General features: G+C 36.7%; 1 protein-coding gene across 7 annotated transcripts in view; it reads left to right on the forward strand.

The window, feature by feature from the left end:
• Positions 1–1,067: 1,067 nt before the first annotated feature.
• Positions 1,068–12,526, forward strand: part of LOC131353012 (tumor necrosis factor receptor superfamily member 14-like) — a 66,166-nt gene continuing 54,707 nt past the window's right edge. The window contains exons 1-11 of one of the 7 annotated variants that reach the window (XM_058389669.1): positions 1,072–2,052; positions 2,455–2,548; positions 4,513–4,849; positions 5,013–5,138; positions 5,274–5,429; positions 5,540–5,627; positions 6,175–6,335; positions 6,444–6,478; positions 6,691–6,719; positions 7,449–7,571; positions 9,440–11,324. In XM_058389669.1, the coding sequence (XP_058245652.1) occupies positions 4,657–4,849; positions 5,013–5,138; positions 5,274–5,429; positions 5,540–5,627; positions 6,175–6,335; positions 6,444–6,478; positions 6,691–6,719; positions 7,449–7,571; positions 9,440–9,443 (915 nt within the window). In that variant the 5' untranslated portion in view covers positions 1,072–2,052; positions 2,455–2,548; positions 4,513–4,656 and the 3' untranslated portion in view covers positions 9,444–11,324. Of the gene's footprint in view, positions 2,053–2,454; positions 2,549–4,512; positions 4,850–5,012; positions 5,139–5,273; positions 5,430–5,539; positions 5,628–6,174; positions 6,336–6,443; positions 6,479–6,690; positions 6,720–6,967; positions 9,129–9,439; positions 11,325–11,765; positions 11,856–12,526 lie in introns of those variants that run through there. The other 6 variants (XM_058389670.1, XR_009204576.1, XM_058389667.1 and 3 more) reach the window with 6 other exon arrangements.

The raw sequence follows: 12,526 nt of genomic DNA on the forward strand, positions 1-12,526 counted from the left end.
ACACTTCACTAGTCAGTGCAGCTAGGATTTGTGTTGATGGAAAAGGGAAATTCTAAAGCAGAACAATAAACTGCTGTTTTCCTTGACTTTTGTTTCTGCTTACTGACTTTGTTGTCAGTATCAGCTGATAGTTAGGGTGTGAGTTTGTGTACGTGCAAATCTCTATGTTATAGATGACCTTTGATTACCTTCTACAAAGGAGAAACTGAAGAATGAACAATGGCAATATACAGACCTAGTGAGTATCCCAAGGGTGTCTAATCTTATTTGCAAAGGGCCGGTGTGGGTGCAGGTGTTGATTCCAACTGAGCAGGAGCTAACACGCTGTCATTCCAACATGCTGGATCTTGTTTACACAGACATCTCCAGCACATACCGTGTGGAGCCCCATCCCCACATCAGCTACTCAGAACACATCTCTGTTATGCTAATCCCAGCATACAGACCGCTTGTTAGACACTCTAAACTGGTGAAAACCTGGCCAACAGGAGACTCCTCTGTTCTTCACGACTGTTTTGAGTGCACTGATTAGCACATGTTCAGGGAGGCTCCAGCCAATGGCGATTTCATCAACTTGGAGGAGTACACTTGGATCGGTGACCAGCTACATCAGCAATTAATTTATTTTATTAATATTTTTAATTTTGTAGGTGACACCAGGGGCAGGTGACATCATTCATTTGATTACATTTTCTCTCACTCAGGTATGAAATATTATCTCTTTTACAGCTTGTGTGTGTGTTTTTTTACAGCCTCCCTTCTCATATTGTTCTCTCATTCTCTCATCTGTCTTGCTGCTTGTATCTTGTATCTACTTCATGCTCTTGGTGACTTTTCTATCCTATTTCTTTGAGGGTGGAATCATCAGACAGTATCTCCGAGACTTGACTTGAGCAAAATGGTCAATTACCATATTAGTATTTATAGAATTCCTTTTTCTATTGACAGAACGGCCGAATGATGGAGTCTGTTCTGGCCCATTGTTCACCTAAGTCATGTATGTATTTTAACTCAAATACTGCATTAGTTGAATAATAGAAATTCATGATGTTTAAGGCTTTTGTACGTCTTATGTATAGAATAATATTCAAAAGGGTCTTTATGTCAGGGGTTTTCAGAATCTGAGACAGTGGGCCTCCTTTTTGACACAACATACTGTACATTTGTTAGCCGACTTTTATCAACTGTGTTAACATTAAATATTAGAAGTTAGACTATTATCTGAATAAGTTTGTTGTGTTTTCTGGAAGTTTTTATTTATTGCTGTCACGTTCAAGGGCTGCAAGGTGTTTTAGTCACGTGGTGTGTGTGTGTGTGTGTGTGTGTATATAGGTGTGTTCGACTTTAAACGGCGCTGTACAGACCGATAGGTGTAGGACATTAAAGTATCGCGAGAGCGGTTCTAGAGCATGCTCGAGCGCACACCCTCGCGGTATTTTGGCGCGCGCGCGCGGAGAGGGATTTCGGCCAAATTGCGTACAGTAAAAGGCAACAGTGCTCAACTAAACCGATCACCATTTACTTAATTCCTCTGCACTCCGGTGGCAAAATTCGAAATAAAACATTCGGGGCTAGATTAAAATAGAGCCCCGAATGATTAGCCCTAGCGACGCCCCGGGGTGACACAAAAATTAAAGTGCTGTGTAATGTTAAAATGTTATCATTCTAGTTTATTATATAGCATGGCTGTTAAAGAGCGAAGCGAGCGGTGAAGGTTAAGGCAAGATCTGGAAACCCCAGACTGACCTCTGCTCTTATGCTGGCCAAAAAAAGGGAGAAACAAAACCCATGAGTGGTGTTGCGCCGTTGTCCTGTCCTTGAAGACTTGTTAAGTAAAAAAAGCTTTCCAAAAGTATGTTAGGAGTTAAAACACGAGCTGCCTTTTGGGCCACGCCCACTGACGGAAACATGACGTAATTGAGGGGCAGGCGCTATGGCATGACGAAGAGAAAGCAAGGATTATTTTCACTGCGCAACTGTCGGACATTATGAAACGACATCTTCGAAAAACAACAACAAACCGCATCTGTACCAGCTTTTCGGGATGCATCAGTAAGAACCCGATTTACTACTAACTGACGGTGCTAAAAACATTATATTTATAAACATTACAATAACATGTCTTAGGTAAATCGCAGGTAAAAGGTTTTGGCAAATTCTTTAAAGCATCATTAAAAATGACTTAAATACAGATAAATATAGCAAAGCATAAAAGGCATGCGACACTATTTTTCCCTATTACTTATATATAAAAAATAATTTATATTTTAATTAATAAAAATAATTAATACAATAAAAAAACAGGATTTGTGAATGTGTTGATGGAAAAGGGAAATTCTAAAGCACTACAATAAACAGCTGTTTTGCTTGACTTTTGTTTCTGTTTACTCACTCTGTTGTCGGTATTAGCTGATAGCGTGCGTGTTTGTGTACGTGCATATCTCTATGTTCTAGATGACCCAACCTAGCAGAAACCACACCTGAGTCTATTAAAAGACAAGATCAACTGATTAAACTGGTGGAATCAGCTGAGGCCCCTGCTTGATTGGTATGAAAACCTGCACATACACTGGCCCTTTGTGGATACGATTTGACGTCCCTGGCCGATAGAATTATGAAAGGAATCAGTCCCACCTGTAACTATACCACTATGGTCATCAAGGTCATGTCCTCTGTGTTTTTCTGTTGATTGATTTATTTGTATGTTTTAAAGGAGACAAATTACACTTAGCCTGTAAATTGCACTTACGCCTAGTAATTTGACAGGAACATCTACATATTCAAGCAGTTATCTAATCAGCCAATTATGTAGCAGCAATGCAGTGCATGCAGTCATGCAGATGTGATCTCAGTGATTTTGACCATAACATGATAGTTGGTGCCAAAGGGGCTGGATGGAGTATAACAGAAAGTGCTGATCTCCTGGGATTTCCTATAATTTCTATAATTCTATAATTTCTATAATGTACTCCAAATGGTGAAAAACTAAAAACATGAAGACTCACCTGACAGTCATGACCTCATTGGAACCCAATGTGGGCTTCTGCTGTTGTAGACCATCCACTGTAGAGTTTGATGTTTTGTGCATTTTGAGATACTTTTATGGTCACCAAAGATGTAAACAGTGCTTATTTGAGTTATTGTTCTTCCTGTGACTTCTCGGTGACTCAAATGTGTGTAATTCTGTTTTTTAATAAGATTCAGGCATTTAAAAATAAAAGTGCAAGAACATTTAACAGTTTTGCTGAAATGGCAAAAAAGCTATTTTTAAAAAAAAAGAAGTTAGCTAGGAACTATGTGAAAATGTCAGCAACTGAGATAGATCTAGTACATGTAGCTGAAGTCACAAGAAGAAGAAACTTCCTTATAAATTTCACAAAATACCACCAAATATCTTTAAGAAATTTAACTTAAGAAATCAGAAAGGTCAAAACTATAGGACTTTGTCAGACAGCAAAGCAGGAAAAATTGTTTTGTGTTTTTTTATTAATAGCAAGTGGCAAAAGCAAACAAATCCAAATCTTTGGGCAAGGTCAAAAATCAAGAACAGGCAGTAGGGAAAGCAATCTGTCTGTTTACACAAACATCCCCAGCGCATACTGTATGCTAATTCCAGCATATAGACCGCTCGTCAGACGCTCTAAACTGATGAAAACCTGGCCATCAGGAGTCACCTCTGCTCTTCAGGACTGTTTTGAGTGCACTGATTGGTACATGTTCAGGGAGGCCGCAACCAACGGCGATCTCATCAACTTGGAGGAGTACAAGGCATCACCGTGACCGTCTCCAATACTATCACCACATGCTTCAACCAGAAGCCATGGAAGACCACAAAGGTGTGTGCGCTGCTGAAGTACAGAGACTCCGCCTTCAGAGCAGGGGACAAGACGGCCTTAAGGACAGCAAGGGCCAAACTGTCCCGAGCCATCAGAGAGGCAAAGCACCCACACACCCAGAGAATCTATAGCCACTTCCAAGACCGAGGAGACACCTGGCGCATGTGGCAGGGCATCCAGGCAATCACAAATTACAAAACAACTTTACATGCCTGTGACAGTGATGCCTCCCTCCCAGATGTGCTAAATGGCTTCTATGTTCAGTTTGAGGTGCAGACAACATGACAAGGAAGACCATCCTCCTCCCAACAGCCAGGTGCTGTGTCTAACCATGGCTTATCTGAGGAGAACTATGCAGAGTTAACCCACGTAAGTCTGCTGAACTAGACTAGGATAGTGAGGAGCCGAGCTGATCGTTGTAGTCCATTTCCCCTATATCACGGACATTTAAACCACACTCTGCATCCGCAAAGCCAACAGCATTGTGGATGACCCCACACTTTCTATTTTGTCACATTGTACTTATGCCTTTGTGTAAACAAAGTGAAATTGGTGCATTTTTTTCCACTTCCGTTGTTTATAAATGTGCTGGATTCTTGGCTGAAAATTGGACACTGTTGTTTTTACATGACAGAATTCTTTTCTATTTCCTGAAATTTCTGTTTTTCTTCTTCAGATTCTTCTGAAACAATGCTTGACAAAAATCCAGGAATTCTAATACAGCTGTCGAATGATTAATGAGCGGCATCAGTAAATCTGCCAATGAGAACCAGGCTCGACTGAAAACAGATGATCTAAACACTAATCAGTTCGGCAGACCATGAAGTGTGGGGGGGAAACGTTCATTTCTTTCTTTCTGAAACGTCTCTTCAGCACTGTCAGAATGGTTTCCAGTTTAAATCATGCTTTTATTATCACTACTGTTCTATTCCTGAACATTGAACTGTGTATTTGCACTTGTGCACGAGCGGAATATGAGATAAATGGAGAATGCTGTCCCATGTGTCCATCTGGTAATGAGATTTATTATAATTTAATATATATAATATAAATTGTGATCTAGAAATATATGAATATGGGGGGCAAGTGCACATTTACCATACACTAAACAGGTAAATGCAATTGAACCTACATGAAAGTAACTGATTGTTCAACTCATCTTTAATATATTTTTAGGAAGTCGTGTTTTTAGACACTGCACTGAAGTCATCAGCACAACATGTATACAGTGTGTTGGATCAACTTACACGGATGAACCCAATGGCCTTCCAAGCTGCATTAGCTGTACGGTGTGTGATGCTGGTAAATCTTTATTTGTAACAAATAAATGTTTTGTGTTAAATGTTATGTGAACAGTGTGTATTTACAGTATTGATTAAGGGCATTTATTTATTGTGTTTTTAAAAAAACATTTATTCATGTATTTATTTTTTACAGGACAAGGATTAAGAGTAAAAGCCTCCTGTACACACACTTCAGATACAGTTTGTGAGCCACTGGAGGGATTTCACTGTATTGAGGAATACAGGGGCGGCTGCAGATATGCTGTGGAACATACAAAATGCAGCCCTGGACAATACATAAAGCAGAACGGTTGGTGTAATGTACCTTTATTATATCATACACTTTTCCACTAGTACTTTTGCAATCTTCAAACTTCCGGTTTGATTCCGGTTGATTCAGCTGCAAGCATGTCTTTGCAGGAACAGCATTAAAAGATACTGAATGTGCAGGGTGTGCAAAAGGTACCTACTCCAACGGCTCCCTTCACATTTGTAAACAGCATTCAAAGTGAGTGTTCACTTGTCCTTAGCTAGCAAATGATCGTTTTAATCAGTGAACTACATGCATTAGTATATTATTAGCTGAAAAATAAAGCAAGGAAACTCTAAATCATTATAATATTGTATAACCAACAGGTCTAGACTGAAAGTGATGTACAAGACATTTGTAAAATTAGATAACAAAGCTCATACATCACAAATACAACTTATTTTATTCCCAATTAACATTCATTCATCTTCAGTCACTGTTTTATCTTGGTCAGGATCCTGGTTGATCTGAGAAGCAAAGGAAAAAACAAAAACAAACCATGAACAGTTATTGATCAGATGCCTTAATATACTTAGGATTAAAACTTACACTGAACTCAAGGAATTAAAAAAAAATAATGTTACTTTTTATTCAACATTGTTGTGCAAAGTTAAAAAAAAAATACATTAAAAAATAAATATGTGATGTAAACACAACTGAACAAACTTATTCTGTGACAAAACTGTTCACCTTTTCCACCTAAAATGTGCTAATGTAAAACACACATCTGACTTTACTTTGATAGATGTGAAGATTTGGGACTTACAGAAATAACAAAAGGAACAAATTCTTTGGATGCTGAATGTGGAAAAAAGACTCCAGTAGCTCTAATAGTTGGAGTCATCCTAGCGGCTGTAATTTTGGTTGGAGCACTTACTTTTGCCATAAGGAAATACCAATCTAGAGGTACGTTTTGTATTAATCTAAGCATAGTGTTTTATTTGGCTTTTAAATGTTTTATTATTAAATTTAAAACTTTGGTAACTTTATTTCACAAACTGTCTCTTAAATCAGATGGTATTACCAAGAAAATAGGACACAAGCCACATGTAAGTATTGCTTAACAGGTAATATTCTAAAAATGTTCTGTTCATGCTAATTTAATGAACTAGATTGTAATAAGAGACAAATATATTTTGGCATTAGAAAAATTACTTTAGCATTAGATAAATATTTCATTTTAGATCATAATTTTTTTTTAATATATATAATAATTTATTTTAAAAAATCTGTTTTTTTTTTTGTTTTCTCTTCTCTTTAGAAGGAAAGAAATATGTCATCAAAGAACAGGTAAGAGGCAATGTGAAGAGATGTTTCCTGTTAGAGCTGTGAAATAGTAGTCCCTGTACTCCTGAAGGTTGAAATGTGCAAAAATGAGTTGGTTTGGAGAATGTGTATTCAGACCAAAATGATCTTTATTTTATCATAAGTATAAATAATTATATCTTTTGTAAAAAATTTGGCCAACACTATAGAATATTTTTATTTCTTTTAGTGGTATCTTTAATTTGTTGATTCCTATCATTTTCTGGTCTTAGAATGGAGATGTGTGCCTTTAATCACACTGGTCATATGGCCTCTCCAGTTGAAGAAGACTGTGGAAAACATTGTGACCCAAAGGAGATTGAGTTCCTATGCATTAGAAGTGGTGTTACATGAATGTGTGAGCTCAGGGAAGAAGAGGATGTACTGATGGTACTGGATATTTTTTGTTGAATTGTGTATATGGTAAAAGACATTCTGGGCAAATTTTCCTTAGTGCAGATGTACATCCTCTATCTTCATTAAGGAACAGAAATGAACAGGGCTCCTTGAAACATGTAAGGACATATAGCCCAACCATTCTAACCTGTTTCAGTCACATGACTTTTGACTTGTAGTTGCCATATTTATGACCATCAGTTTTGACCATTAGAGGAGAATCAGTGCATGTAAAAACTATATATACAGAGCTGCAGTCAGTATAGACATTGCCATTGCCAAATCTAACAATCGTAGACATCTGCATTTAATCCACAGTCCATCTCCATACCCCAGTGAGTGTCTGAGGTTTTTAAAGTGTCCTGTTGCCTGCTTGTACTTCGTAGCTGGATGGACTGGCAAAATGAACCTGCGGCACCTGAAAAATAAAACTCTGGCCCGGTAAGTCAACTGCAGCATTCACTCAATTTATTAAGTTTAACAAATGTTCGGATACCTTGTTAAGCTTAACATATATAGCTAACCCCACCTTTGCTATGTATGGTAATGTTACATATGTAACTAGCCAGCCTGCTTAACCCATATAAAATGCTTTTTACAAAGAATGGAGGGTTTAATTGGTATCCAAATTCTCACTTGATTGCTAGTAAAAAATCTTTTTAACAGCCATTGTCGCATCCCACAGAGAAACAGTTTGAATGCATATTATTACTAGTCAGTAACTCCTGATTCTTTCAGACATAAATATGGCAGCATGGTCATACAATTATGTCCCTTGAAACAAAATAACACACGGTATGCAAAGTGTACCAAGTAAGCATGGAGATTATGGACATATCACTATTTTGTATAAGCAAACAGAATATTTTTGAACAGTGAGAGTTTAGTTTTTTAACAGTGTAATTAGCTTGTTTCCTTTTATAATGAAGCACTTATTGATATTTTAACCTTAAGTGAGACACCAATGCTTCCAGTCCAGCAAGGTTAATTAAAGGTTGTGTGCACAAATATTTCATAATACATAGGTTGGGGAACAAACATGAAATGTTTTATTTAGATTAATACAGTACACATATTACTTTTAATTCTTAGCAGTTCTGTGTCAAGTGGTGTGCAGGCCAGGGTGGTATTTGTGATGTGGGGCTTGGGCTGAGGGAATGAGGTCTGCATGTGTTGGGCATAGAAATAAGCTAGAGAGCTGATCATAACCATTATTTAAATAACTGCATTCAAAAGGTGTTTTATCTGGCTATTTTGTTAGATCTTCTGCTCAGATATAGTAACTAAAGAGTAAACAGGCACATGGATAATTAAAATAGATTCAGTTATATGAATACCGATTTAAAATGTAGGATTGAATAGTAAACTCAGAGAGTGAACAGAGTACTTGGGACCTTAAACATGACAAATATTTTTCCCAATATTTTTATTACATTTAATAAAAAATAGGGTTAAGCTATACAAAGGCCACTACACATAAATGATTGGAATGAAAAATAAATAGCTTTCTTAAATACAGGAGGGCAGGTGATTACTGATATACTTGACAACTCACAATCTGTGATCAATATCACAATTATTTCTGGTACACACTCTGAAAGAAAGTTTTGCAGTTGTGCAGCTTTATTTCCACCTCTATACACTCTATACACTGCAATTCTATACTCTTGCAGTAACATCAGCACTCAATTATCTACATATTGCACAATTGCACTTGGGACACTTTCAGCACTCTCAGCAAGAACTTTAAAAGAAACATCACTCTTAACCATGATGCTTACTTTGCACATTCTACAAACTGTACCACTTCTTCTGGTATACACTAATTTGGCTAATGGATATTCAGTATGTCTGTCATGTATTAATAATGCTGTTTATTGTGTGTTTCTTAAGCTGTGTAAATGTTGTGAATATATTAGTAGTGAATATTTTATAAATCTATAAGTATAACAGTACATACTGTGTACATATTTTTAATAAATAAATGTTTTTGCCATACTCTGTATATTATATAATTTGCATGATTAGATTAGATTAGATTCAACTTTGTCACTGCACATGTGGGTACAAGGCAACGAAATACAGATATAGTTATACTAACATCTGCACAACTTAACAAGCAATTTGAGACTGCAGTTCTAGATTATGTAATTTTATGTTTATCATACGCTTTATTAGGAACACTGGTACATTTGCTCGTTATCCTTGCAGTTATCACTAGAAATCCCACACATTTTTTTTTTAAATTCTGATGTGAAAATTAATTGAAGCTCTTGACCTGCATCTTTTCTTTTCTTTTCGCTGATTAGATAACAGCTTAAATGTCCACTTGTGCAGATGTTCCTAATAAAGTGGACGGGGAGTGTGTCCTAGCAAGGGGACAAAAACAAACAGCATTTCTTACGTCATCTTCACAATACTCTCTGCGTGATGCCATACACCTGTCCCTGCATTCTTTTATATTCTTGAAAACATTTCTTGTAGTTATCTGTAGTTCTATCTAGATCTCGCTGCTCTAGTTTCATTAAATCTACATATGAACATCATTCAAAACGAAACCGCAAAAACCCAAATGTATCTCCATATGACAAAGCAGGAAAGCAGATGGTAGATAAAAGAAAGAAAAAAAAAAGACTGTGGATGATGAACAGACTACCTGTAAGTCCTAAATGTTCACACTACCTGAAAGACTTCTCTTAAATTCTACAGTCACAGATTATTTCATATACCATTAAAACTGCTTTTAGTTTTTAACTTTTATTTATTCTGCCTGATGCAATTTCCGGTCCTCGCCACGCCCCTTTAGAAACAGAAGCGCTTCCCGAAATCAACCGTTTTTTAGCGATAACAAATAATTCTACATGAATTATAATTAAATTCTAACTATATAAATCTTTAGTTACTGTGGTTAAACTGATTACTGGTATAATATTCCGACCATCGACACACTGACAGAGAAAGTCATGTCTCTTTTGAGAAACATCGCGACTAAAGCAGAAAATGGAGGACTGCAGCATGAAGGGAGTATGTGAAGTCCAGCTAGAAGACACGACGGAGTCCAGTCTGTGACCACACGGTTCACTGACCTGCTCCAACTCTGTGGTTCGGCAATATAATGAAATCTGCCTTTCTGACACGTTTATACATATTAGGTAGGCAGGATGTGGCCTGCTTACGGTCCGCCTTATATCTGTACTTTGTTCACAACACTTATTGTAAATTCACTACTTTATAATTATACGAACGAATAAATTGTACTAACGTTCAGTTTAACGCCAAAGATAAACGCCGGAGTTCGAGTTGCTAGTTCTAACGAAAAAAAAATTGCAGTACATATGAGTATAGTTTCTGTTTAACGATAGCTCTGTTTTTCAATATCGCCTGTTACAAAATGGTGCCTATTGTTTTAAATAAGGCTTAGTTACGGACAGTACACTAGGCGTAAGGCAAGAATACGCCATGGTCAGGATGCCAGAAAAATCCGCGGCACCATGCAAACAAATTCACACTTGGGGTCAATTTACTGTAGTCAGTCTAACTATTGGCAACAAACACACACAAGGAGATAGCCCAGGCCATGAAGCATGTGTAAGATTCTCACACACACGTCAAGTCTCGGAGATTTGACTTCTCGCTGATGATTCCACCCTCAAAGAACACACACACACACAAGTCTCAGAGATTTGACTTCTCGCTGATGATTCCACCCTCAAAGAACACACACGTCAAGTCTCGGAGATTTGACTTCTCGCTGATGATTCCACCCTCAAAGAACACACACACACAAGTCAAGTCTCGGAGATTTGACTTCTCGCTGATGATTCCACCCTCAAAGAACACACACACACAAGTCAAGTCTCGGAGATTTGACTTCTCGCTGATGATTCCACCCTCAAAGAACACACACACACAAGTCAAGTCTCGGAGATTTGACTTCTCGCTGATGATTCCACCCTCAAAGAACACACACACGCGGTTTTGTGATACAATCGAGGGTGGAGTATATAGCGTGCCATTAGTTCATTATCTGATCTGCTTGATAGGATTACAGTGATGATTTTACAGCTAATACCCAGAGCTTAGGATTGAACCTGAACACTGCAACACCATGCCCTCCTTTTGTAATAATCTGTTTAATCATAATAATAATTTTCTCCAATGATTAGCGTGTGTGTATGTATATATGTATGTGTGTATATATATATATATATATATATATATATATATATATATATATATATATATATATATATATATATATATAATAAAAACCTATAGAGGTAATGAGAGGTTGGAGCTTGTCAGTTTAAATAAATTGCCCTGACTCACACTGTTGTCACAACTTAACTTATTTTACATTAGCTTTCAGATATTTCTGAAAGATACAGTGGTGAAACCACATTACATTACATAAGTTCAGATTTTATTTCTTGCATTTAAAAAAAAATATATATATACATTTGTGTAAGCTCTAACAATGTTTTCTCAAATATGTGTGTTCAACAGTTTTGTGTATGTAGCTAAGTATTGTGTATGTAGCTAATGTTTGTGTCTGGACTTAAAATGGATAGTAAAATAACTTTTACTAACTTATAAAGTATATACATACATTAACAAAACATTGTCTCCAAACAGGTACCTGTGCTGCCCTCACATTTGGAAGTAAATGCAGACAAAGTGAATATATATCAGCAGCTGGAGAATGCTGTCCTATGTGTGCTATAGGTATGACAGTGCTACTTTTAAGTAAGCTTAAGCTCTTAAGTAAAGTACAGCTAAATTAGAGCTATAAAGTTATTAACAGGTTTAAAATTCATTCATCTTCAGTAAGTGTTTTATCCTGGCCAAGGTTATATTGGATCCAGAGCCAATCCTGTGAACACTGGGTGTATGGCATAGGTACACCCTGGATGGGATTCCAGTCCATCACAGGGCATCTCATTCATATGTAAGGGCAATTTAGAGAAACAAGTCCAGATTCCACCCTCAAAGAACTAGGATAGAAAAGTCACCAAGATAAAAAAAATATTTATATGTTATAAAATATGACATGCAGTTGCTTTAAACAATGGTATAAAACTATTCAAAACACAATTTAATGTAAATTGAGAATCATAATTAATCACAATTACAATATCAAGGAAATAATCGACAATTATGTCATAATCCTGCAGCCCTAGTTTTGGACAGTGGAACCCAAGAGATCCCAGAGATGCAAAGCTGTGTAACTGTGTTATAACTAACAGTTTTATATATATATATATATATTTTTTTTTTTTTAAACCAGACATTTTTTCCATTTGAATGCCTTTACTTTACTACTGAATGTTTGTGCAGCTACTTTAACTTCTTTTTCATTTTAAGCAGATGATTTTATGAAGATGTTCCATGGTGAA

This window comes from Hemibagrus wyckioides, linkage group LG05 (assembly GCF_019097595.1).
Source record: "Hemibagrus wyckioides isolate EC202008001 linkage group LG05, SWU_Hwy_1.0, whole genome shotgun sequence".
NCBI lineage: Eukaryota > Metazoa > Chordata > Actinopteri > Siluriformes > Bagridae > Hemibagrus > Hemibagrus wyckioides.